Source organism: Cyprinus carpio, chromosome B7 (assembly GCF_018340385.1).
Source record: "Cyprinus carpio isolate SPL01 chromosome B7, ASM1834038v1, whole genome shotgun sequence".
In the NCBI taxonomy this organism is placed as follows: Eukaryota; Metazoa; Chordata; class Actinopteri; order Cypriniformes; family Cyprinidae; genus Cyprinus; species Cyprinus carpio.
Window position 1 is genome coordinate 9,328,493 of NC_056603.1, and position 26,587 is coordinate 9,355,079.

General features: G+C 37.2%; 2 protein-coding genes across 2 annotated transcripts in view; both read left to right on the forward strand.

Annotated features, from left to right (window-relative positions):
- The first annotated feature begins 572 nt into the window (after positions 1 to 572).
- Positions 573 to 4,712, forward strand: LOC109065199 (myb/SANT-like DNA-binding domain-containing protein 1). The gene is made up of 3 exons (XM_042727107.1): positions 573 to 1,914; positions 3,715 to 3,991; positions 4,071 to 4,712. Exons 1-3 carry the CDS (start codon positions 1,656 to 1,658, stop codon positions 4,357 to 4,359), a joined length of 825 nt encoding a protein of 274 aa, XP_042583041.1. The 5' UTR covers positions 573 to 1,655; the 3' UTR covers positions 4,360 to 4,712.
- A 1,461-nt stretch (positions 4,713 to 6,173) lies between these two features.
- rgs12a (regulator of G protein signaling 12a) overlaps positions 6,174 to 26,587 on the forward strand; it is a 36,457-nt gene continuing 16,043 nt past the window's right edge. Inside the window, exons 1-3 of the mRNA XM_042727108.1 lie at positions 6,174 to 6,314; positions 7,476 to 9,380; positions 10,540 to 10,641. Of these exons, the coding sequence (XP_042583042.1) occupies positions 7,584 to 9,380; positions 10,540 to 10,641 (1,899 nt within the window). The 5' untranslated portion in view covers positions 6,174 to 6,314; positions 7,476 to 7,583. The remainder of the gene's footprint in view (positions 6,315 to 7,475; positions 9,381 to 10,539; positions 10,642 to 26,587) is intronic.

Below are 26,587 nucleotides of genomic sequence, written 5' to 3' on the forward strand. Positions count from 1 at the left end.
TTTACAAGGCTGTTGGTAGACAGCCATTTTACTGCAATATTCTCAAAATGGCCCAAAGTCAGCACTAGACTGTCAAGATGGCAATAGGATGGGCTGCTCTCTCTCTCTCTCTCTCTCGCTCTCTTTGAATTAAAATTTTATCATGACACAAAATTAACAGACCATCTGGTCCCCCCTAAGACCAGGGCATTTCCTCTACAGGCAGATGATCCAGCGTGTTAATTAATGCTTTTATGTTATATGTGTTACATAACCCTGAACAAATTCAAAGAGCAAAGGGCTTGGTGGTATGAATATCAAAATATGTATGTATGTGTGTGTGTATATGTGCATTATATATATATATATATATATATATATATATATATATATATATATATATATATATGTAATTTTATATTTAGTAAATCTGTCTCCAGCATAGACAGACAGACAGACAGACAGACAGACAGATAGATAGATAGATAGATAGATAGATAGATAGATAGATAGATAGATAGATAGATAGATAGATAGATAGATAGATAGATAGATTAATTGGTGTAACGTGGTGTTATTATTATGAAGCCAAGCTGTCCTTCTCTGTAATGTATATCTGTGCTCATGTCAGTCTGGAATGTCTCCAAATGTCTTTTAACAGAGTGAAGTTGATGTGAAGGTGATTCGTCTAGACAGATGGGTGAAGCACATAATGCGGTTAACACTGAGTTAGCCATAAAGATGCACATGCACCATGTGTCATCTCAGCTGGTAATCTGTCAAAAGATAACCCTGCCTCCCAAATCACTACCCCCAAAGTCCTGTCCGAGACCCCCTGTAGCTGTGCTAGAAGATCTAGTAATCTGAAACACTCGGGTGTGGCCAGAGTCGAGGAAGTGTTTAAGGGCAAATGTACTGTGGTGAAAAGGGCTCAGGGCCAGAGGGGTAATTACGCTAACCTAAACAAGTCTCGTGCCGCAACATGCCTGCAAAATGAATGTGCACGTTTCAAAAATCTTTTTAGACTGAGTTTAACGCCAAATCAGCCTGACTGTGCCCATTTTTGGATCTGATACCAAAACAACCTCATTTTCTTTCTCAATTCTCTTGCAGTTTTAAAGGCGTAATATCAAGTGCAAATGCACTTTCTCTGCAATGTCCCTCTAGCCCCTTCTCTATTAAAAGCTTTTAAGCTCATAAACGCCGGGACTAAGTGGTCTGGAGAGAGACCGGTTGCCTAGGCAACAGCACACTCTGCCTCTTTCAGTCCCCAGAGGAGTCGTATTTCACATGCAGATTTTCTGCCTGCCCGACCCACTTTGTTGGCTTTCAGCTAAAAGCTTTTTGCTGCAGACTGACAGAGACAAAAGAGTAGAGGAGAAGGGGAAGGGTTTGGCTAGAAGAGGAGGGCCTTAGTGGGCTGTTGCCAGGGTAACTTGACATCATGCTGACGAACTTCCCCCTTTAAAAGCTTTTAAAGCGATTGCTCCAGCCCTCCAGGTTCCATTTTGAGGCCTCTTAACTAAGCATGGGGGGAAGGGCAGCAGAGGCCTGTCTCTCGCACACACAAGCACATGCTTGAGAAAGCAAAGTAAGGCCAGGAAAACAGACTGCACTGAGAAAGAACCGAGCTTAAATCATAAACCCGAGCGAAAGGTACATAATCTGTTCTTAAAATGGCCTCTGAAGACCTCTGCTTTAGTTACACAGTGCCGGGCTCGAACGAGAAGCACAGGAGGGCTCGTAACTGGACGGATTCTGAGATGAAAGCTCTTGTGTACATTTGGGAAGAGTATGTGACAGAGCTAAAGAAGGCTAAGCGCAATGCTAAGATCTACGAGACAATGGCTAAGCAACTTTATGAATTAACTGGGGAGCAGCGACACAGGGAAGAGATTAAGATGAAGATTACCAACATGACTTTCCAATTCAGGCAAGTAAATACTACACTATCTATCTATCTATCTATCTATCTATCTATCTATCTATCTATCTATCTATATTGGTCTGTCTGTCTTTCCACTTGAGGGCCAAAGATCATATCAGTAATCTGTTTATCACTGCACAAGTGTCTACTCTTACTACTTCGTAAAATGCAAGTATATAAAATTAAGATAAATGTCCAGGCATACTTCGTTTCGCGCAGCTTTGCGTACACTTGAGCGCGCAAGTCTTTCAAAGCATTGGCTGTAAACTCGAATACGAGCGGTCTACGCATGCGCACTACCTACTTGCGTAGTTGCAGGCGCATTGCACGTGCGCTGTTATTCGCGCACAAGTCTACGCTGAAAATCAGACTTCTCGCGGCAGCAGTCGACTGTGCTGATGACGAAATTTACGTCAGGCGCAGTGTCCGCAACAAGCGAAGTATGCATGCTTTGGGTTTGAGAAAACAATGTGATGTAGAAGCGCCTGGAGGGCTGCAGTGCAGTCAAAACATTTTGAAACAAAACAGCGTGCCAGTTTGACAATGTCAAGATATCGACTTCAAGTAGTAGCAAACAAAGACCGCAAATACGCAAAACACACACAGAGAACGCAGACGACATAAAAACACCGTGAATCAAATCAAAATCACTTTGTCACATCGCAATAAACACAAATGCTGCAGTATGTAAAGGCTTTAGGTGCAGTGGTCTACTGATACATTCATGATAAATTTAAAAAGCACTATAAAATAGAGCCTACACGAAGTAGGCTATACAAAAGAGTAATAGTAAGATTACCTTACGCCTTTTAATTTTTGTCATCTATGTTGTAGGCTCCATATGAAGTACTCTCATAAAATATATTTTTATTCAGTTTATTCAGAGGTAGGAACGGGAATTATGACTGTTGCATGTGTGAGATTTATTGCTGGTCTTTTATGCCGATTTCAGCTATTGTAACGCTAAGCTGGCTGAGCTTTTAAAAACAGTTAAATTCCCTCATAATTTCTCAAAAAATATCACAGTAATCTTGGTCCATTTTTTAGTGCAGATGAGTGTGGTAATGACTTGATTCTAACATTTCTGATCCATTCTCTTAAAACCCCGATGTGCAAATTAACCCCAATATACTCACACCTTTTAAAGAATTCACCCATTCACCGAATTCACACAATACAATTCACACAATGTGCTTTAGTTATAATGCTAATAGCACTGATTCCTCCCACATTCCAGAACATTATCACCTGTCCCTCATGCAGCAAGCAGATATTAGGGCAAACAAGCAACGCCTAGAAAAAAAACAACAATTTTATAAATGATAAGATACAAATAGTTTAAAATATTGCTACACAAATACTTTAAAAATGTTTAACAAATGATCTATTCTTCAACTTGAACTTTTTTAATAATCATAAAATTTTGGTTGAACTTCAAAATGGTAACAAAAAAGACATTTAAAACTTGTGAATGGTCAAAAACCGTGTGTAGTATTTTTTTTTCACATGGAAAAAAATGTTTCATGGGAAGGTTGGAGTCTATGTGAGTTTATGGCCAAACAGGCCTATTTTTAAAATCTAGCATCCAATAGCATTGCATGGCTAACCAATTGGACCTATTAGTTGTGTAAATGTAGTCTTAGAGAGAAAAAAACAAAAACTAAAAACATAAGCAGATTTATTATAGTCAAGCTAAAACTGATGTTGTAATATTACAGCAGTGGTTCTTACAGGGTTTAAGCTCATTTTTACACTACAACAATATGAGACAATATGAAGTAGTACTTCAACAGTATCTTTTTTAACAGGACTGAAGTACACAGCAAATGAAAGCAATGCTACACCTGACTGGCCGTACTACAAATCTATTGAGAGGATCTTGTCAAAGGTACCAGACCATGCCCATATGAGCCCACCGAACCTCTCGACATCTGGCCCCTCCACTTCTCAGCTCGAGACTTCTGTGCCCCAGTTAGCTCCACCAAGTGGGTTTCTACCCGAGTACACTGGTTCCTCAGAGGAGAGAGAAATCAACGATGACGAGGAAGGCCTGACTGAGAACTCAGAGAGTTCTTTTGAGACCAGGTAACATGTTCGATGTGATCACAGATCCGTTTCAGATTCATAATTGTGGAATTATAAACACATGGCTGTCCATCTGCAGGTCACAGCCACATAAGAGGCGGAGGCTTTCACACGTGTCACTGCGCCGAAAGAAGCTGCGTGTCCTGGATGCAATGCTGCAGGAGCAGCGCAGGATAAGCCGCGCCGTCGAGGAGGCATGTCATGAAGTTCGTCGCGTTATGCATCAGCAGAACTTCCTGCAGGTGCAGAGCCTCCAGCTTCAGGAACGAATGATGAACCTCCTGGAGAAGATGATTCCTGCTCCGTCTGCCCCTTCTCGGCCAAACCCACCAATCTCAAAGGGTTTAGGAACACCTACAACTGAGTGACAGTGACCTCGGGATACGGACCTTTGTCTTTGCTAAGGAAGCGTTGCTATATGCTATCTAAGTATATAACCAACTAGTTAGCTGTACATTTTTAGACCTGTTTAGGCACTATTCAGTCTTCTACAATAAATATGTAAGAAACTTCTGAAGAAATCACTATTTATCCACATCTGATTCAAATCTGAAGCAAATTGTAGTTCTTAAAAGTGAAATGGTGATTGTTATGTGAAACAAAATGTGTTGTTTATGAAATCTGATTCATTTGATTTCTAATTGCTGTGTTAGTTGCTAATTCCTGGCTGATAATTTAGACGACGTATTGTCAATCATGGTTGACTGCATGGCATCTAAAAGATTTCAGATTTCTTTTAAGGCATTCTTTAAAAGGATACCGTGTTCAAGAAAACTCCAGAAGGTCAGAAGTTCAGGTCAGACAGATAACACCAAATGGTTGGTGATAATGTAAACTGAATTAGGCTGACAAGGATTCGAAATGGAAGAGGACAATCTTAGTTTAGTTAGTAGCATTACAGTTCAGCGTTACAGTGTTATAGCATAGCACAATTTAGCAAAATGTAACATGTTACTAAATGTTACAAAATGCAGTTGTTTTAGTAGCAGGTTATATGCGGACACTCATATTTAGCTTCGATTTTAAAATATACAAAAATAGAAAAATATGCTATTCGTATAAAATGAGTATAATACACCCCTGTATGAATTTTTAATTAAACGTCATTTTGATATTTTTGTGAGGTGTCAAAAATGTCTAGATGGTCCAACTGTCCAAAGACTGTAAAAGAGAAAAAAGTGTCATTAAAAAGTTTAAATTCTTGAGGGGGGAAAAACCAAACAAATAAATAAATATATAAAAAATCATTTATTTATTTATTGGAATCAATTGTCTGTCAAATTAAAGTCAGTGGCTATATAATTTTTTTTTTATATATAAAGAAAGAGTACATTTTTAAGAACTTGGCATGTGTTTTTAAAACTAGAATTTTTTTTTCTAATCTTCTTTCTATTATCTCAGACTATCCTTATTTGTCACTTAACCTTAAAGACTCCCAAAAGTTGGCAGATAGATTGAACCCGACTTGCACCCAAACATTATAAAGGTTAATGCACCACCACATGCTCTTTAATTCTTCTTATTGTGCAGGCAAGATAGTTAATCCTTTCTGCCGTGCCTTAAATTGTGCACGTGGTAATTAATAGCACCAAACGGTGTACAGATATGAATTTCATCACCTCTCTTCTTTGTCTGTGATGAAATGGCACGTCAGGGCTTCATGAAAGGTATAGTTGATAAGAAGAAAGACCTTAGTGCTCAGTCACCTGGGTGTGGCGTCATGAATAGAAACCAGCATTTTAAAAAATGCACTGCAGCTATAAACTTGTATTTTAAGCATATATATATATATATATATATATATATATATATATATATATATATATATATATATATATATATATATATATATATATATATATATCATATCAATATATCATATTACTGTATTTCAGAAAAATATCATCGTCTGAATGCAACTTCAGAAGCCGTTTGTAGTAGCTGCTGCTGTTTTAAAACTTAATGTGTCAGTGAATGCTATTTAATACATGTACGTTAATTCCTACTGTCGAAATAATCGTCTACTATTAAGTGCACTCAGTCACAAGCATCAGTACTATAAGTAGTAAACATTAAAGTAAAAACAGCATGGTTTTTGCATCCGCCAATGAGAGCGTCGTATATATTTGAATATTGAACGTGATTGACACGTCTGTCGACCAATGAGAAAGCTGATATCAGTTTGCAAACGTTACGGTGCCATAGCGACAAGAGAACGACGCTTTGTATTCGCAACAATAGTGAATGGTAGTGGTTTAAGTCCGTCGCGCGAAGGGAGTTCCGAAATAAACGAAGAAAAACTTTGGAATTAAAAAGAGTGCTGGTAAGCGCCGTTGTATACATTTGTTGTTCATAAATACGTGGACTTTAAGTGACAGAAGTGCGTTTGGAAGGCAAGTTTGTTTGCTTATACTGCGAATGAAAAGTGTTTGGCTTGTGACGCGACTCGAGCTCTCGGAGCAAATGGTTAGTTTGTATCCGTCTTTTCCTTTTTTAAAAAAGACCATTCATGTTTATCATTTTGTCTTTTTTTTAGAGAAATGCGATTAAAACATTTAAATTTATCACTATTTCACAATTTGAGTAACCTTTGAGTAACCTTTTTGAAGTTTTAACGTCAGTTCTGCGTTGTGTATTTTAAAAAATACAAAATACAATTCGTAGAGATTTTTATAAAATATGTCTTATTTAATATTGTTTATACAATAAATATATATAAAAAATGTAAATGATAATAAATAAATATCCCATATATATATATATATCCCATATATATATATATATATATATATATATATATATATATATATATATATATATATAACACACACACACACACACACACACATATATATATATATATATATATATGTATATATATTGTATATTTCTTGATTTATTAATGTGTGTGTGTGTGTGTGTGTGTGTGTGTGTGTTTGTTATATAAATGTGTGTGTTTTTTTGTGTGTGTGATATATATATATAGGTATAGGTATATGAGTTCAGAACATTGTTAGTTTTTAATTGTTTAATAATAATTTAATACTACTAATAATAACATGCCACACGATGTATATAAAATAAAATGTAATACATTTTATATAAATGTCTTTGTAGTTTTCAAAAGATGATCAGAATGGTCAAAGCTTTTTCCTCAGTGATAAATTTGTCTATATATAAAATGAACTCTTCAAGTTTGTGCTCCAAATAATAAAATACAGGTGGGGTTGAAAAATAGTCTCCCTGCAGGCCGCTGCTTTAAAATTCGGTATGTTTTTGTGTGTGGTCAAGGTTAATATCTCTGTTATCATCTTACATATTATAACTGAGCTGCTTTTCTGTTTATCTCTGTGAAGCTGCTTCCACACAATCTCTATTGTATTAAACGCTATAGAAATAAAGTTCACTTGACTTGACTTTTTAATAACTATTTAAACAAATGAAAAGTGCCATATTCTAAGCTTAGTCATTTTACTCCCCTCAGGTCTGATCCTTAGCAGTGCAGCAAGATGATTGTTCATGGTTGGAACTGTATCTGAACGAAACTGCTATACCAGTACAAAGTACTACTATTGTGAGTTCCAGCACCAAAATGAGAGTCCTGAAGTCAGCTGAGTCGACTATGAGGCATTCGGACCGTCCCCTCAGCCCGGCGATGCGCAGGGTGGAGATGGAGCGTGGCAGAGCTGGCTATGGGTTCACCATTGCCGGCCAAGCACCTTGCGTCCTGCGGGGAATAATAAAAGGGAGTCCAGCGTACAGTGTCGGATTGCGGCCTGGGGACCGCATCTTGCGTGTGAACGATACAGACGTGTCTGAGGCATCGCATGAAGTTGTGGTGAAGATGATTGGTATGTCATCACCATCACTGTGTTTGCTGGTCACATCAGGTGACAGGCCACCCATGGCCTCCTGCTCCAGTGACGAGGAACTGGGTTGTCAGAGTAAGAGTAAACTGCTGTGGCTCAATCCTGGAAAAAAGGATCCTTTCCCCAACAGTATGGACATGAGGGAGCCGATGCTTCAGTCGGTTGGAAGTTTTGATACTGTCTTTGAGATCTCAGATCAGGGCACCATGACCGCTCATCAAGAGAAGCAGAAAAAACAAAGACCTTTGTCTGAACCAGATATGTCTTATTGGTTGCAGCAGCGTAGGACAAATAGTCTTTCACAGGATGACACGTCTCGAGTCGTAAGTGAGGATTCTGTGTTTTCAGACCTTCAGAGTCAGAATGACTTTGTATCTGACTCCAGCATCCTGAACGTTGCAATGATTGTGGGATACATCAACTCCATGGAACTGGAGCTAGTAACGTCACAATCTGAGGAGGAGGCATTGCAAGCCATCCGTGAATGCATTAGTCAGATTGGCATTGAGCAGAAGACCCATTCGCTGGTCATGATGAGGGTCAAATGCAACTGCGTTCAGCTTTGTGATGACCAAGATGTCGTTCTAGCATCTTACCCAGCGGAGGACCTGGCGCTTTGTGTCATTTGCACGGAGGACAGCAGGTTCTTTGGCCTTGTCTCGGTTGATACGACCAAAACTATTCATGCTGGGATGCAGACAAGCACCCTGAAGACATTATGTCATGTGTTTTTCATAGATCCGGAGCTTTATGAACACAAGGAGCACCAAAGCATCATAGGGCACTTTGGGATTCCCTGCACTCCAGATCCAGACACTCAAGGCTGTTTGGAGTTTCCTCAAACTCCACACTCGATTTCTCACTTTGTGTCTGTCCTCTATTCTGACATGGGGGACTATGTTGAAAAACTGAGACTGAAACTTGACAGCGAGAATCCTGAAGAAGAACCACAGAACGCACATAACAATGGCAGTGGCAGTGATAGCGGGATCGGAAATGCTTCGCCGGAAGATAGAGACAGTCTCAGTGGCCAGTGGAGCTTTACGCCTCCAAACATTTCCAACCCACCACCATATTATTCACAGCACAGAAACAGTGCACTTCTCAAACCGGAGTGCAGGTGCCTACTGTCCGAACCGCTAGCAGGAGCTGCTCAACCTGTGACCCAATCAGGTGTCTCAGCCAAGGCAGACAGTTCAGCTTTTACTCCTCTTTCTTTTAGTATGCAATCTAACTTGCCACCTAAACCGAGAACCAGTCAGCGCAGACCTTCTGTTGGCTTAAAGGCTCGCTGGCAAAAGTCTCGTCCCAACAGCATTGAATGCTTGGTGGAAAGGCACAGTGATGGGCCCACAAGTAAAAGTAGCATCCTTCCTCCCGCAATGGAACCAATCCCGACTCTCCGATACAAGGCACTGGAAGATTTCAAACATCCTCAGAGAATAAACTTCACTCCACAGCTTGAGCTGACCTCCAGGTTCTTCAGTGGTGCAGCCAAGCATAAGGATGGGGAAAATAAGGTCAGAATAAAACAAATCTCTGATGACTTGCTATCTGAATCCGTTCTAATACTGCACTATAAAACCTTGGTCTACATTCAGCTATGCAGTTGCTAAGGTGTTTTGGGTGGTTAGCAAAATAATGTAATCAACCTTATGTATGAGTAATAATAATAGTGATGCTTAAAACTAAATAATTTACAATATAATATTACTATGGGCTTTTTACAGCTTGTCCACTATTGTTTTATGAATCAAATGAGACAATCTTTGCTTTGTCTTTGCTGTCTGCCCTGCGGTCAGTCTTATGGCAGGTTTATTGCCAGTTTGCCACCATGCTAAGTTAAAGGGCTTAATACAATTGAGCCAAGGAACAGATGGTGCTGCAAGTAACAGGCACAGCAGATGGAGCTATTGGGTTGATTAGTGCAGTTCAATATGATTAAGCTGGATGGATCAGCTTTAGCTCTGTTAACAATGTCCAGAGTCACCTAGCAACAATTTGTCAGCCATGTAAGGGAACAGAAGAATATAATTATTTCCTTCCTTTCACTGATGATTTATTGCTAGGCATCTGTCTAACTCTGACATGTCTTGTCCTTCGGATTTAATTTTGAAGTATTGAAAAGTATTTTTTAGATGCAAACCGTAACTAAAATTAATAAATCAAATTAAACATTTTATTTAATAATGCACATAATAACATTTTAACCAATTGTAATGTCATTGGTGTTGCAGTTTTATATATCAATTTATCGATTATGTGTTAAGTTAATTTTGTGAATGTAAATAATAAATATCACCCATTTTGCATTTTCAGTGAAGTTACCCTGATTTCCTGTTTACAATCTATAAGATAATGTTTTGAAAATATTAATAATTAATATTATGGTCAGTGGTAACATTTTTTGTTTTATGTTCCTTTATTTTGAAAAATTCCTATTGAACTACAAAGTAATTTTAAATTATGAGTAACACAACTGATAAAAGAGCATGGTAGCCAATTGTAAATTATATAGTAATAATTTTTTAATTCTACAATTTTATAGTGTGACCTGGAATGAAAGTAGTTTTTTTTATTTATATAGAAATACCACTGTTTTGTAAGACACACCTTTGCTATGCCAGTCACTCTTATGAAACTGTTACTGTAAACTTTGGTTAATGTTTGTCTTCTCAGGGGTCTTTATTTTGGGCACTCACAAGGGGACGTTCCTCTGTACGAAGACCATCAGGTCCCGCTAAACGACTCAGTCTGGCTCATTCACTTAATGACCTTGAGGTAAGATATAGCAGTTTCTGTTTTGCCCTCAACATCATACTATTGTGCACCCACATCATACTATTAAAGGGATACTCCACCCCAAAATGAAAATTTTGGTCATTAATCACTTACCCCCATGTTGTTCCAAACCCGTAAAAGCTTCATTCATCTTCGGAACACATCAGCGTAGCATCATTTTGGAGAATCTAAACAGTACACAGCCAGCTTACGCTCTTCTGTGACACAGAAGAGCGTAAGCTGCCTGCGTATTGCTCAGATTCTCCAAAATGACGCTACACTGATGTGGAGTGACACAGAAGAGACAAATTGTTGAATAAAGTTGTTATTTTTGTTTTATTCGCGTAAAAAAGTATTGTTGTCGCTTCATAACGTTACGGTTGAATCACTGATGGCAGATGGACTATTCTGAAGATGCTTTTCATACTTTTCTGGACCTTGACAGTGTTATTTATTTGGCAGTCTATGGGACAGTCACAAGCCTCCCGGTTTTCATCCAACATATCTTAAATTGTGTTCCAAAGATGAACAAAGCATTTACGGGTTTGGAATGACATGGGGGTAAGTGATTAATGACAAAATTTTCATTTTGGGGTGGAGTATCCCTTTAAATCATAGTTTCTGTAAGTTTTGTATTTGCTGCAGTGCTCATGCCTCATATAATGGATGAAAATAGAGATACAGGTGTGTTTAATTGTTTAAGAGGGTTAGTCAAACTGTATTATGTTCTATTCCAATTCAAACTCCTGCTTCTTTCACTTGAGAAACTCAGTTATTTTCTCGCTCTAAATACACAGAGTGGCCTTTGTGGTGTTGCATTATTCTCAAGCACAACCATGTTTTTATATTTTCAATAGACAAGGATAACCATGAAACTATTAGAAACACGTGGTATTCTGCATGATAATGATGGTACCATTAGTATCCTCTCCCAGAACCCTTTATGTGGCTGGACAGTCTGAAAACACATTAATTTGAGCTTCAACCTTCACCACACTTCTTTTTTCAGCAGATTTGCTGTGTTCATTCAAAAGAATAGTTCAACCGCAAATAAAAATTATTTACTCCCCCTCATGTCTTTTCAACCCATATGTTGCTACTTTTTGAGAAACACACAAAAAAGAATTTGCACTGCTCCTTTTTATATTTGTCGCTCCAAAAAGGTTGAAAAACCATTAAAGCAGATTTCTGAAGTCATGTGGTAGCTTTGTGTTACAAACAAACTTAACTTTAATTAGCTTTAAGTTCCTAAATCTTCCCCTCAGTTACTATATTGACATGATGCATGAAAAAGCAGCATATTAAATTTAAAAGCTTTCAGTTTATTATTTGCATAAGGCTGTCTTACGGCCTTAGAGGACTAGGAAGGAATATAGTGGAGAGTAATACACTAAAAGTTTGGGGTCTTTCTTATGCCTTATCAAAGCTGCATTTACTTGATCAAAAATAAATTAAAACAGAAAAAACACTGTGAAATATTATTACAATTTTAAATAATTTTCTATTTTAATATATTAAAAAAAAAACAGTTTGTTCCTGTAATGGCAAAGCTGAATTTTCAGCATCAGTATTTTAGTCTACAGTGTCACATGATCCAATCAAGTAACAATGTTGAAACATTTCTGCTTAATATATTTTGTGGAAAACATGGAAACCAGTTTTTCAGCAGCTATTTGAAATCAATTTCTTTTGTAATATTATAGTAACATTATAGTGTCTTTACTGTCACTTTTAATCAATTGAATGCATCCCTTTCTGAATAAAAGCATTAATTTCTTTAAAAAAAAATCTTACATACCCCAAATCTTTGTGTATATTCCACAAGTCAACTGGACTGAATCTGTGGTGCTTTCTTTTTTGTTTTGTTTTTTTGGAAAAAAAGGCAACATACCAGTGAGCAAATGATGGCCATTTTTGTTGTTGGAGGAACTATTACTTCAAATCTTGGTTTTGTTGCATTCTTCAAACAAAACTGTTGCTAGGTTGAGTAATTTGTAAGATTGATGCGTACATTTAATACCTTTTAAATATTGTTTTGTGCACACTAATGGAGTCATGTGGATTTTAACCAGCAAATTTCTTGAGGTTTGAAGCTGGAAAAGGTTTGTCACCTCTCCAAGTGTGGAATCTGAGAGGAGTAGGATTTCCCTTTGGCTTTTCCTGGAACTTGAGGCAGCCTTTTTCACGGACCTAATGCCCCTCTGGTGGTCAGGCAGACTGGAAAGTGTGGTTATGAGAACATCAGTCATGCTGGTGCTCACCAGGAGAACAAGAGCGAGAGGGAGGGGATGTGAAATGGAGAGGCTGGTTTGGTTGGAAAATGCCTGGTCTAAGCATGTTTTTTGTTGCCAGATAACATCTAAATGAAAGGCCAGCTCATTTCAGTAATGAACTCAGCAGTTTTTTGCTAAAATAATGGAGCTGCAACAAACTCAACCTCAGTTTTTCAATGTTAGAAAATTGATTTATATTTTGGAACCTGGCTTTTACATAGTAGAAATATCATGTTTATAACTCTGATGGTAACCATATGATGGTTTATCTCTTGTTGAATATAATCTTAGTCTCTGATAGATTGTAAATTTGCTTCAGCAATCTCTTCTGTACACTAATAGAATACAGATGCATTGCCTGACGCAATACTCAGATCCGTAAGTCCTGATATCAGCAAAGAAGGAAGTACACCACAGTACACTTTAGAACACCATGGAAGTTTTATGGAGTAAAATGTGAAGTGTCCTTAATGACGGCTGAGAGTTTGGGCAGCGTCCACCCCCAGACAGCACCTCTCTTAGCACCAAGCCAGGCGTCCTGATTAAGCTGTAGAGTGTTTTGGCAGCTCTTGTCTTGATGCTGCTTCCAGCACACAACCGCATAGAAGATTGCTTCTGCCACTACTGATTGATAAAGTGTGTTATAGAGTCCTGCACACAAAGAGTTTGTGTTTGTGGCCCAGTATGTGTAGCTCTACTAGTATTCAGCAGCAGAGGAGTCCTGTATGCTGTTGAGGATACTGGACAAGGAAATAGTCCCAGTTTGGACTTTATCTTCTAAACTATTATCAAATGCTAATAAACATATTTGTATGCTGTTGCCTTTGATAGTTTTATAGCATACAGTATATTTATTTCACAAGAAATTGGGATTTACAGCTGATTTATAACAGCTGTTGGTTTGTATCATATCAGTGATGAAGAAATTTAATGTTGTGGAAAATCCATCCAGTTGTGGAAAATCCATCCTTTATTTTTTTGTTATAAAAACTGTTAACAGATAAATAAGTTGTAGCTCATAGTGCGAGTGACAGATATGAAAACATCGTTACAAAACAGAACCCTCTGTCATAAAGTGGGACATGATCTCCTTTTCCAGAGTCGTTATAATGTGAGACCTTCAAGGACTGAAGGTTTGGTTACCCTGTAGGGTTGGGCGATGTCCCTTAAATTGGCAGTTGACGATGTTTACATTAAAACATTGGGATGGACAACGATATCGTCGGGGGGGGGGGGGGGGGGGGGGGGGGGGGGGGGGGGGGGGGGGATTAATTTTTCGTTATTATATAATTATTATTCGTTATTTTACTTTATTACTTTATTTATTTTATTTCCCAACTAATGACTCATCCGCGATTTCCAATAGGTTGCACGTAAGGGGGGAAAAAAAGTAGCGTCCTTACACTTAAGAAGAGTTGTGCCACTTTTTAATATATTTTTAATATATCTTTTTACATAAATATTTTTTTTCTTCTTAAAAACTATAATTTCGTCATCCGGGCTTTCCAATAGGTTGCACGTGAGGGAAAAAAAAGTAGCGTCCTTCCACTTAAAGAGTTGATACAATGGCGTTGGTATTGGTTGCTAAAAAGGGTACTACTTAGCCTATATGGCAATTTTTTGGATTTAGACCTGATGAGAGTGGGCAGCCAAGGGACCTGACTGAAGCTGTGTGCAAGATCTGCTCATGTGTGATCCGCGCAAAAGATGGGCAGACGACCAGTCTTCATGACCACTTGCGTGTTCGCCATCCAGCGAACGAAAACGAACGAAAAAAGGTTTCCGTTCATGGCCAGATTAGCACGGAAATATCTGTGCATATGTGCTACCAGTACTCCATCAGAGCGGGTCTTCAGCACAGTGGGGAGTGTAGTTACTCCAATTCGCATCTTATTAAAACCAGACAAAGTGAACATGTTGGTATTTCTGGCCAGAAACATCGAAATTTAAACATGGTCTATGTATGTAAATCCCGCGTTTCGGTCTGAGTGTTGTTCCCGTTTTCTTGTTTCTTTGTTGTTCTTCTGTGTTTTAATAAATTTGTGTTATCTGAATTACCTTCATTCTTTCATTTGATTTGACATTATGGCCAAGGAAAATTGTCTTTAAAGGTATTTATTAACCAGACAAAAGTTAATTGACGTTCGCTGAATTCTGGGTTTAAACTGCCGCTTCAGTGCAGTAAAGCCACACATCTATGTAACAATGAGCACGATCTCCCCGTGACACTACAATAGGATACTAATAATTCATTAATAAGGCCTGTTTTCTTGTACAAAATTAAAAATTAAAAATAAATGTACAGTGTTTAACATGTAAAAAAAGACAAGATTCTAACAATGTCAAGATCAAATTGCCTCACACCGTATTTTCACATACTAACACACGTTACGTCTCTGGCATAGACTACAGTGATTATTTAAAATAGCATATATGCATTAGTAATATTCTCAATTTAATTTACAGAGCAATTCCTGCAAAGATTTTAGATTAACTATAGTCTATAGAAGAGACTAGGATTAGTGTGTGTATTTTTTACAGTCTATGGTGTCGACTCGCAGCGGGGCGGGGGCGTGGCATCACGATGGTGTCTCTCCATCGTGATGTCAGTCAGCCATCACGATGGACGATGATGTCGTCCATCGGCACAACCCTATTACCCTGCTGGTATGATGCAACTACACCCCCAGAAAAATATTTTTTATTTTACTAGATTAAAATGCAATACAATTCAACTTAATTTGATTGTTTTCACCGTATAATGAAAGTTTTCCTATTCCAATTGTGTTAAATATTTTAGTTGCATTCAACAGGGAACTTGATTTCTAGTTCCCAGCAGGCTTTGCGTGTGATTGGATTGGGAGAGTAAATATTGGCATTAAGTGTTATTTTATGTGTTTTTGAGAAAGACAAGAAAAAGGAAGGCTGGTTTGTGTTCTGTTATGTGAGGATGGTGCTCTTTGACTGAAAAATGTTCTGTTTTGAATTTTTACAAAATAACTGCTTCATCGGAATGGTATGAAACTTGGTGACTTTTATGGCATTTGGAATGTGAACACACACACACACACACACACACACACACACACACAAAAACTAGGGTATGATTTGTGTAGGCTGTGGTCGTAAAAAAATAGTCACACTTGTGGTCTAAAATGAACGACCATACTAAATGAATGCGAAATCCATAAAAAAAGCAGATAATTTTTATGTGTACAATCTACAAATCTGCCACAATGCAGAAAAAAGTACACAGCAATGACGGGAGAAACTCTAAAACATCAAGAATGCAAAACCAACACATCCACTCACACACACACACACACACACACACACACACACACACACACACACACACACACACACACACACACACACACACGTGTACACACACCCACCTATGAATTGGTATGACTGTAACACAGCAAATATGTAAAATAAAAGCAATAATTCAACTACAATGCAGAAAAAAAAAGTGGACAGCAAGAAAGGGGTTACACTTTTTAAAACATCAAGAGTGCAAAACACACACAATTATGCACACTCAAAATGAATTTCAGTCAGAAAACTGAAATCAGATCAGACCCAGAAGAATTAAGCTCAGATAAAACATTCCTGTTCATTTTTGTTTTCATCATTTTGTTCATTTTATAGAATTTTAATGTTTCGTGTAACAAAATGCTTTCTCTGTGTTAAGGTTTGACTGTAGTAATAATAATTCAAAAACTGATGCTTCAAATCAACTTAAAAAAAAAATCTGAACCTTTTGAAAAAGTTGTCTTTGAGAATGTCTATATATATATCTAAACCCACAACTTAATAAAAATAAGTATTTATGTCTAAAAACAATTAGAGAATTTATAGGCCTTTCATATAGAGCTATATAGGAATCTATGGGCTAAACCATGGAATTGCAGATGTTTTTCTTATTTTACTCCCACCGGATGGCTCTAATGAGGCTTCAGAAATTGGATTTTAAAGGCACTGACTGTATTTGAACATGAAATACTGCATTAATTGAAAAGCAATATAAAAATATATATTTAAAAAATGTGTATTATTTTCAGTGGGAAGAAATTGATCATAATTATTGCATAAATAATAATTAGAACCATGAAATTATCTCAAAATACAAAAAAAAAATATATATATTATAGAACAAAAATATGTTACATTGATTTTACTGGAGGGAAAAATATAAAATTTTAGGTGTCCGGTCACTTTTGACCGTGAAGATCACAAGTGTGACTTCCAAATGCACCAGAGGCAGGGCTCCAGACAAAAAAAATCGAGTAAGGAGCCATTGGCTCCTATAAGAAAAAAATGTAGGAATTTTTTCAGGTGCCGCAGAATAAATGTTTTATTTAATTATTATTATTATTATTATTATTATTATTTACATTTTAACATTTCAGTCATACTGTCATGTGTTTATGTCTCATCTTTTCTTGACTTTATCAGCATTTTAATCCATCTTGTAGATGACCTAGGAACTAAGGTTCACTTAAAGTGGGAACTTAATGTGTTTTACAACTTGAAATATACTGTTGCAAATAATTGTTCATTATCTGTACCAATATTGTGGACCATAAGCATCACTTGGCCACTGAGTGTAGTTTGGGCTCCTCTTCAATGCATCCTGAAAATATTGTCATACACTCTTAAAAATAAAGGTACTTCACGGTGCCATAGAAGAAACTTTTTGTCTAAATGGTTTCATAAAGAACCTTTATCATCTGTAGAACCGTTATGTTTCACAAAAGGTTCTTTGTGGCGAAAGAAGGTTCTTCAGATTATAAAAAGTTGAGAAAGAGATGGTTCTTTAAAGAGCCTTTGACTGAAAAGTTCTTTGTGGAACCAAAAATGGTTCTGTGAAGAACCTTTTAAGCACCTTTTTTTTAAGAGTGTATGTCTTTCACATTTTCAGTCCGTTTTTATTGTTTTGTTTTTTTCAATTTTTTAGGTGGAGTTTTATAGTAGGAGTTGGGTTAAGTAGAAATATTGTTATGTAATAGTGTTAAAATGCAATAGAATGCTCCTCTTTATAGTTATTTTTCTAGCTGACTGATGAGCTTATTTACACCGGTGGTTATTCTGAGGTAAATGTATATTACGTTGCAATGTTTACAAGCTTTATACGTTTTCCGCAGTTTGAAACACTGAAGGAGCTTTTACACAAGACATTTCAGTAAGTTGTACTGTAGGCTCTCTTATAAAATAGCCTACCTTTTGATGTCAATTCATGTTCATTATGTAATGAGAATTGTTAACAATATTGCCAAATATTGTCTCCTTTTAAAATGTAAATATGGAAAATGATGCGATTGCAAAACAATCAGGAAAAAAGGCGTTACATGCAAATTTTTAAGTTATAACATGTAAATACATAGGCCTAGTTGCCAGTGGCAACCAGTAAAACTTAGTAAAAACTTAACTCGCAATTTAGTAATTTTGGTCGCAAATGCGACCGTTTTAGTCGCAGTTTGGAGCCCTGAGAGGGTTAAAAGATTGGGGGAGTCGTGGCCTAACGGTTAGAGAGTCGGACTCCCAATCGAAGGGTTGTGAGTTCGAGTCTCGGGCCGGCAGGAATTGTGGGTGGGGGGAGTGCATGTACAGTTCTCTCTCCACCTTCAATACCATGACTTAGGTGCCCTTGAGCAAGGCATCGAACCCCCAACTGCTCCCCGGGCGCCGCAGCATAAAAATGGCTGCCCACTGCTCCGGGTGTGTGTTCACAGTGTGTGTGTGTGTTCACTGCTCTGTGTGTGTGCACTTCGGATGGGTTAAATGCAGAGCACTAATTCTGAGTATGGGTCACCATACTTGGCTGAATGTCACGTCACTTTTTTTTTTTTTTTTTTTTTTAAGAGTTTCTGTTATGTTAGAGTTGTTGTTGTAACGATTGTGCTAAAGAGTGCAGCTTGTGCCTAGGTTGAGGATGGGTGTGTGAAAACAATTATCTATTTTACTTTGAGCAATTACTGTGCTCATTACATAGTATATATGCTACGTTTTAACAAACATTTTAAAGTATACTAAATTTAGCTAGCTAGTAGTTGACCTGTAAGAGATTCGTTTTCACAAATGTGGCAATTTTATGTTAAGAAAACATTTTTTGATTGGTGGCCAAAAGTAGCCTTGTACTTTTTTTTTTTTAAAGGAAATGTATCATATGTTGCTTGCCAGGTTTAATGTGCGGTCATATATACTATTCAGTGTTTCCCACGGATTTACACTCTGTGTGTGGTGGCATTTCCTTCGGGGGAAATATATGTAAATATAAAACAGCAGCCTGGCTTATTGAAAAAGCAAATTCATTCTCTGCCAGCAGGAGGCACTTTTGGAGTGGCAGAAATAGCAGTTTCCCTTTTAACAGCTGTACACAAAACAGTGCTGCGCTCATGAACGCTACATTATCGGACATTATAGGAAAGATTATCTGAAAATGACATCGAAACTTTTCGGACAGTCAGTTCCCTTCAAATATAAATTAATATAAAAACACCGGCGCCGTGTTTTGACTTTGCAACATTCAGTGCTCATGTTTATTCATCAAAGTCAAAGCCTTTTTGAAAAATCTATTTGTGGCGGTCAGTTTTGATATTGTGGCGTGCTGCCATGGAGAAATCAATGTATGGGAAACTCTGCTATTGTTTGGCAGTTTTTATTTATTTTTTTACTCACAAAATGTTGCTGAAATTTCGCTGATGTTACCTCACCTTTACTAAAAGCTTATCAATAATTCCAGCAAACCCACTGATGAATTGTAAAGGTGAAATTTATGCTCCATAATATAACAATTCTGATAGATATATCCAGTTCTGCTTGTAGTAATTCAGTTTGCTGTATTCATGCTTGCTTTCAAACTGACGTGACTATTTTCACCGTCACACAACTCACCTTAAACATTCCTGTCTATCAAATGCTCCATCAGAGCTTTCTCTAATGCTTCAGAACTTGTAACATTATGTTAAGAAAACATTATGCAAGTGAGAAAGTCAACATGCCTCAAATCATGAACTTCAATGAACTTCAATGAATGTGTCCAAAATTAAGTAAAACTTTTGAGTTCCTTTTCAAATCAACATGACATCGCAGCTTTTTTTCAGTAGGTCTAAGGGAGTGAGGGTTTATTGCTAGCGGAGTCAGTGGGAGGAGAATCTGTCTGAAGTGCAGAGTGAAAGGAGATGGGAGGAGGGAAAGTCAGACAGGCTGAAATCAGGGACAGAGCTGGAACTCAAAAGAGACACATTCACGCCAACTTCATCCTGTGAACTCAGAGCGTGCGGCTGAATGGACATGTTTATTTACACTAGGTGTCTACAGGAGCGCTGAGGACTAATAATACTTACTAATGGAGCCAACTTTAACTCTTCACTCTGCTGTAAGTTTCCTTCTAGTGTCTCCATCTGTTTTGGATAAAACTCTGTGAATGAGGCTTGTTCGTCATATAGTGAGAATATGTAGTTTTTAGAAATTCATTGTCCAAAGTGTTTCTGTGCTTTGACAGAAGCATGTGTGGTCTCGCTTTGGAATCTATTGGTCGGTTTGGAGTGACTCCCTGAAATGTTTTGTGAAACCTTTATACTTACTTACTAAACTTTAAGTAAACCATACTTGAAACGGATGACATCAATGACTTCAAATTTCTCAACTGGACTCAATCTTTCCTCTTGTTCCTTTGGTTTGGTCTTTTACAATGAAACTGCTTTGTTAAATTTAGCCTTAAGCGATATGTCAACACTTCTCTAAGTCTATTCACTTTCACACACCTTGCTGTCATTGCAAAACACATATATAGTGTAATGCCTATTACCTGATTTGTTGTTCTTTCTTTGCTTTTTATATATGTTTAGATGGTGACAGTTATCTGTGAGGTCACCATTATGACTTAACATTCAAATATCTACTACCAGATGAGGCAAAACATGTCCAGACCTTTGACGCAAGTCTGTACTTGGTGTTCATTCTTTTTGGATGATTTTCCTTGCCAGTATTTGTCCTTATTCCATGTGGTTTGACAGTTGCATTTCGGATTCTTTAAGCAGAGGCCACCTGTTCTGCTAAAGGGCGATGTTTTCTTTCTCTAGATGCATGGCCTCTCTGTGCTCCCAGGTCTGGTAACCCAAAACCACAGGCTATGTGATTATTCCTCTGTCCAACAGAAATACTTCCTTTGACCTGATTTCACTTTAATGGACCATTCACACAGAGGATGATAACTATAACTATAAAGTTTTAATAATTGTTGTAATTCTATGAGAATAGGTAAGTCCACACAACAGATAGAATGATAATATCAAAGGGAAACAATATCATTGGACTCGCTTTCAGAACGATTATTTTCCAGATGATGAGTGATAAAACCATTGACAGCTAAACAGATTCCAACCTCCTTTAAAGAGCTTGAGCTGGTGACAAAACTGCAGCATGTGCTTATTTTGATTATATCAGTTGGTGTGGATGCTAATATCATTACAATGTTGTTTATTGTTATCATTGTTGGTGTGAATGGTCTTTAAAACTTTTTAATAGTTATGCCAAGCTAGTATCTGCAAATGCTTGATATTTACAAGTGTGATGTGTTCTATATCAGTGGTTCTCTATCTTTGCTCTCTCCAAGGCTAACACCCTTCTCACCCTCACCTCAACCTCTATTCACTGCTGCCCCACAAGCCTTTCCTTCACCCAAGAGCTGCTGCATCTGACGATAACAGCATGTCTACACTGGGCACGTCTGTTGTTGCATTGTGTCCGGTGCAGACAGGGTGTAACACAATAAATCACATGAAAGCTTTCGAGGAGTGTCTAGCTCAACTGGACATACACCACTGTTGCTCATTAGTGATGGTAGAAACAAATTGTTTCAAGACATTGACTTATTCACATGAAAGAATGCAAGCTAATGTAAAATGTTTGATGTGGGTTATACACAGACTTTAGTTTGTTTTTATTTGTTGGAGGACACAGCCAGGGGGCTAATTTTCTCTCTTAAGCTCAGCTCTTAAGCTCCTGTTTGAGCCATTTAGCAGTCATTTTCGGCTGCTTGTTACCCTTCATTATTAAACTTATCAAATCAGCACTTTATGCTTCAACTACCTTGAACAACTGCTGGCATGGATCATGGCCCGCCATCATTTACATTTATGTACTTGGCAGATTTCATGCAAAAATAAAATGCATGAATCACATTTGTCACTTAAATCAATTTTATGATCTCAGTTTTAGTGAGCTGCCTGCATTGCTGTCTCCTCTGCAAAAAAACAAAACAAAAACAAAAAAAAAAAGAAAATCTATTTTTTTTTATTAGATTGAAATACATGTAATTATCTGTACTTTTTATCGAATAAAATCTATTTATAATAAAAAATATATACCTTTGAAGGCAGAATTCCTGAATATGGAACCCCCCTTAAAATGCTGTCTAGGTAGGCAGCTTACTAAATTTTATGCCCTGTTCAGACTAGTGTGTTTTTTGTTTTAAAATGAAATTGATCCTCGTCTACACTGGCGTTTCAGAAACGATCTCCATCCATACCATGCAACCGAAAAGGCATGTCACGTGGCAATTGATGCACACTTGACGTGTATAAAAGTGTAAACAGGAAGCTGGTTGTTAGTCACTGGCAGGTACAACAACGAGCATGATGTTATTGTTTACATGGTTGTCAAGGATATGCAAAGCAAATGTAGGCAGCCATGAGGGTCGAAAATGCTGGAGAAGTCTAAACAACAGGTATAACCATAGCAAAAGTTATGCGTTTTAAAATGAAAGTTCACTAGTGCAAATATAGCCTTACTAAGCTATTAAGAACATAGCGACAAATAGACTCATCTAAAAACTATAATGTAAATCAAGAACTTATTCAGTCCCTTCGCATTTAAAAAATGGTTCTTTGAAAATGAAGAACCTCCATACATACCATGTACTATTTCCCTTAATTCCAAAGCCATTTAACAGGTCGTCTCCTTCCAGTACTCCACGGTAGCTTTGAAAGCGTTTAAACGGGTATACGCTTGGTCACAGGGAACTATTTTTGTCAGGAAAGAGATCTAGCCTCGTATAATTATGAGTGTTAGGTTTCAGTTTGAAAGACCACTGGTTTGGTACAAAGAGAGGGAAGAAAGAGAGAACGCTTGAAAGTGTATGTGGTATGTGCATGGGTTAAGCTTAGATGATGATGGATGCTTTTCCTCCAGGACTTACCCTTACACAAAGGAGTGGAGAGATGTTTATCCTGTGCAAATCAAAGATGCAAATGTGGAACTGTGTAAATACTCACAGATATGTCACTTATGAGCATTTGTGTTCTAGCTGCACTACAAATTTGCTTATGATCATTAATTAGAATTGCCTCATGAAAAATAGCTCTGGCAAAACTGAGAAAAAAAATCTACAAATTTTTAACCATCATTAGTGTTGTTGGCCATGGTTAATATTATTCTGCTATTGGTCTAAACTTTATTTAGATATTTAATAAAGTTTAGATATTAAAGTAAATAAACTTAATGTGCATAGCCAAATATGCAGCCTGCATGCTAATCTGATACACAGGATTCACTTTCACTGATTCACAAAAGCAGTTTCAACAAAAACTTGTTTATAAAGTTCTGGTTCATGCACTCTGAATGTGGACACAAAAACATCAATGGAAACTAGAAGGATGACTGTAACTATAGATCACAGGTTAGATACTGCACTGTATTGTAGTATAGTATATTGCAGGATGTTGTGTCCAGAGGCCAAACATTCCGACACTGTCCTCCGGTTGTGACCTCTTATAAATGAATGTGGTATCATTTACACCTGGAGACGAGCCAGTCATTGTTCCTCATAAGATTCAGGTCAGTGTGAGTTTAGCATTTTGTTCTGATGATTACAATACATTGCACAGGCGATGTATTCAAAGAGAGCGGTTAAAATATTGCTGTGGTTTGTTTTATGGTTGGGAAGAGAATACGTGGCCTTGGTAAATGATATTTTGTGGTTTCCATTTTGCATCTGGTTTTGTTTTTCGTCCTTTGCTGTAATCATGTGGTTTCATTGAGATGTTACTGCTTTTTATTAGGTGAATAGCAAACTATGTGATGTTTTTTCTTTATTTTAAATGTGCTGGGCTTAGAAATCGATGAAAATTGGCAGCTAGTATAATGAACGCTTGATGTAGACACATTTTACTCAAGCAAACCATCTTATCAGGCTTTCCCTTCCTCCATCGGGCACAAAGGAAGTCTCCTCTGAGGTCTCTGATTTTATTTTCAGGCAGTTTGTTTTCTGCCAGGGATAAGAGGAAGAGATTTGTTTTGCTCCCATTGAAAAGGAATCATATTTGCTTTGCTGGGCTACAGCTTCAACTAAACTTTAAAATATTTTTTTTAGCTCATACAGTAGGAGTGTGTTCATTCATTCAGTCTGTGTTCATTCAGTTTATAAAGTCAGATCAAGTCTGCTCACCAAGCAGAAGGGATACTTCCTTAATCTGGAGCTGTTCGCTGAGAATAAGCGGAAACTAATATTGTAAATCTACAGCCCTCTTTATCTCTCTCATACATACACACCCAACCCGCTCACAGTCTATTCTCACTCAGAAACATACACACCAGCCCAGCCTATATAGAGCTGACAAACTCTATTTTTTCCTACCACAGAATCTCCAAATGCAGTTGAGAACTGGTTTGAAACCAAAATGAAGAAGAAAAATAGCATATAATATAATCACCCTTCCCTGGTAGCTGTAGTCTGGGAAAGGCCCACCCATCATGCCCAGTGCTAAAACATCTAAATTTATCTCCAGACACTTCTTCAAATGATCATTCACTTCGTCAACAGGACTGCCGATGAAAATGCTTTTTGAGAGCGACAAAAGGATGTGCTATGTTTAGTTCATCCTATTTAGATGAAAATAGCGATATGATTTAAACTTCACTTTAATGCTTTAATTCATTACATTTATTAATTGATAAATATATCAAATCATATTTTGTTTTTAAACGATTCATGTCATCATTTTGTATTTTAATTATTTTTTAGTCTTATTTGATAATTGTTGTCAATGTTATGTTCTTAAAAATGGTAACAAATAAAAAAAAATTCAGTAAATGGTACAGTGGGCTGAAATGAATTAATATCACATTACAAAATATTATCTGAATTTATGGGACTTTCTTTGTCTGAAGGACGAAAATTAAACTCACAAAACAACAACAAAAAAACTGTAAAAATAAAGAACGGGAACAGTTTGATTACAGAGCTGATTGGTTGGAAGAGGTTGAAGAAGTATCAGTTAATATCGCAGGTTAGTTATGATGACTAAGCAGAAAACATTCAGTTAGTCTGTAGCATATTGTCGTATGTTGGGGGCCGACTGAACCTGTACCGACAAGACTTTTTGTGTCGCCATCTGATCCTGGGTGGAGATTTTCAGGTATTCACAGATACACACACGATCACCCACACATTCAGTTGCAGTAATGAACCCAAAATCACAGACAAAGAGAAGAAGCCTCCTGACTATGAGTCTCATTAGGAGACTTTCCTTTAGGAAAAAGCGTCCCCCAAGAGTGGTGAGTTTGTGCTACAATCTTTTTCTCAGGTTACGTTCGTGTTTTCTTTCTTTTTTTCTTTTTTTTCTTTGCAAATTCAAATGATCGGGCTTGGTTGGATCAGCTGCTTTACTCATTAGCTGTTTTATCTCATTCCTGCACTCCCACACTGAACAGCTGCGGCAGGGAGTCTCTGGCTCAGCTGGACTTGAGACACAGTCGTCTCACGATCTGATGTTTCCACAGTTGTGTGTCTGGACGTCTGTCCTCACTTACTTTATTGTCAATTTAGCTAATTAAAATGAGTTACAATGACACAGTTGGTGAACATTTAGTCACAACTTAATTGCATTGCATTTAATGAACTTACATTTGTACATTTGCATTAATATTTTCCTGTGGCCATAACCGGAAATACAGAGTCCAGAACAAAATCTGTACATGTAGTAGATTTAATTTGATACTTTACTAAATTAAAGTATGATTACATTTGTTTTTGACATTTAAATCGTAAACTATATTAAATATATATATATTTATATTAATATTTTAAATGTTTTGTTATAGTGGCTTCATCAGCAAAGCAAATACCGTGCACATGGATATAATCCTTAGATCTGTTAAAACATATTATAATTTTTTAAAAGAGCAAATATGCAAGTTGTTTTTTTAATGTTCAGTTTATTGAACATTTCAAGCGTATTCTCACCTGTTGTTGTGGCTCCTTTTGATTAGTCTTTGTCTATATGTATTACAGTAACTTCAGTTTAAACATGTTATGACAAGCCAAGATATTTTGTTTAGACCAACTGCTTGCCTTTTGTAATGGTGTTTTTAGCTGTAGCCTAGAGATAGTGTGCTGTGGCTGTGGGTTTTGTCTTCCTTTATCAACAAATGTCACCAGAAGAAGCTAGCATGTGTTTGTTTGAATTCACAGAACATCCTGAATGAGAAGAAAGACAGTACTTGACAGCCTAGAGGTAGTGTAAACTGTTTTGAGTGAAAGAAAATGAAACTGCTACATTTAAATCCTCATCAAAATACTGATATAAACCAGTTTTATTTCTTGGAGTCGTCACCTCACGTAGTCCAGAAGGTGGAAATATAAACAAAGCGAGTCTCTGCAGCTT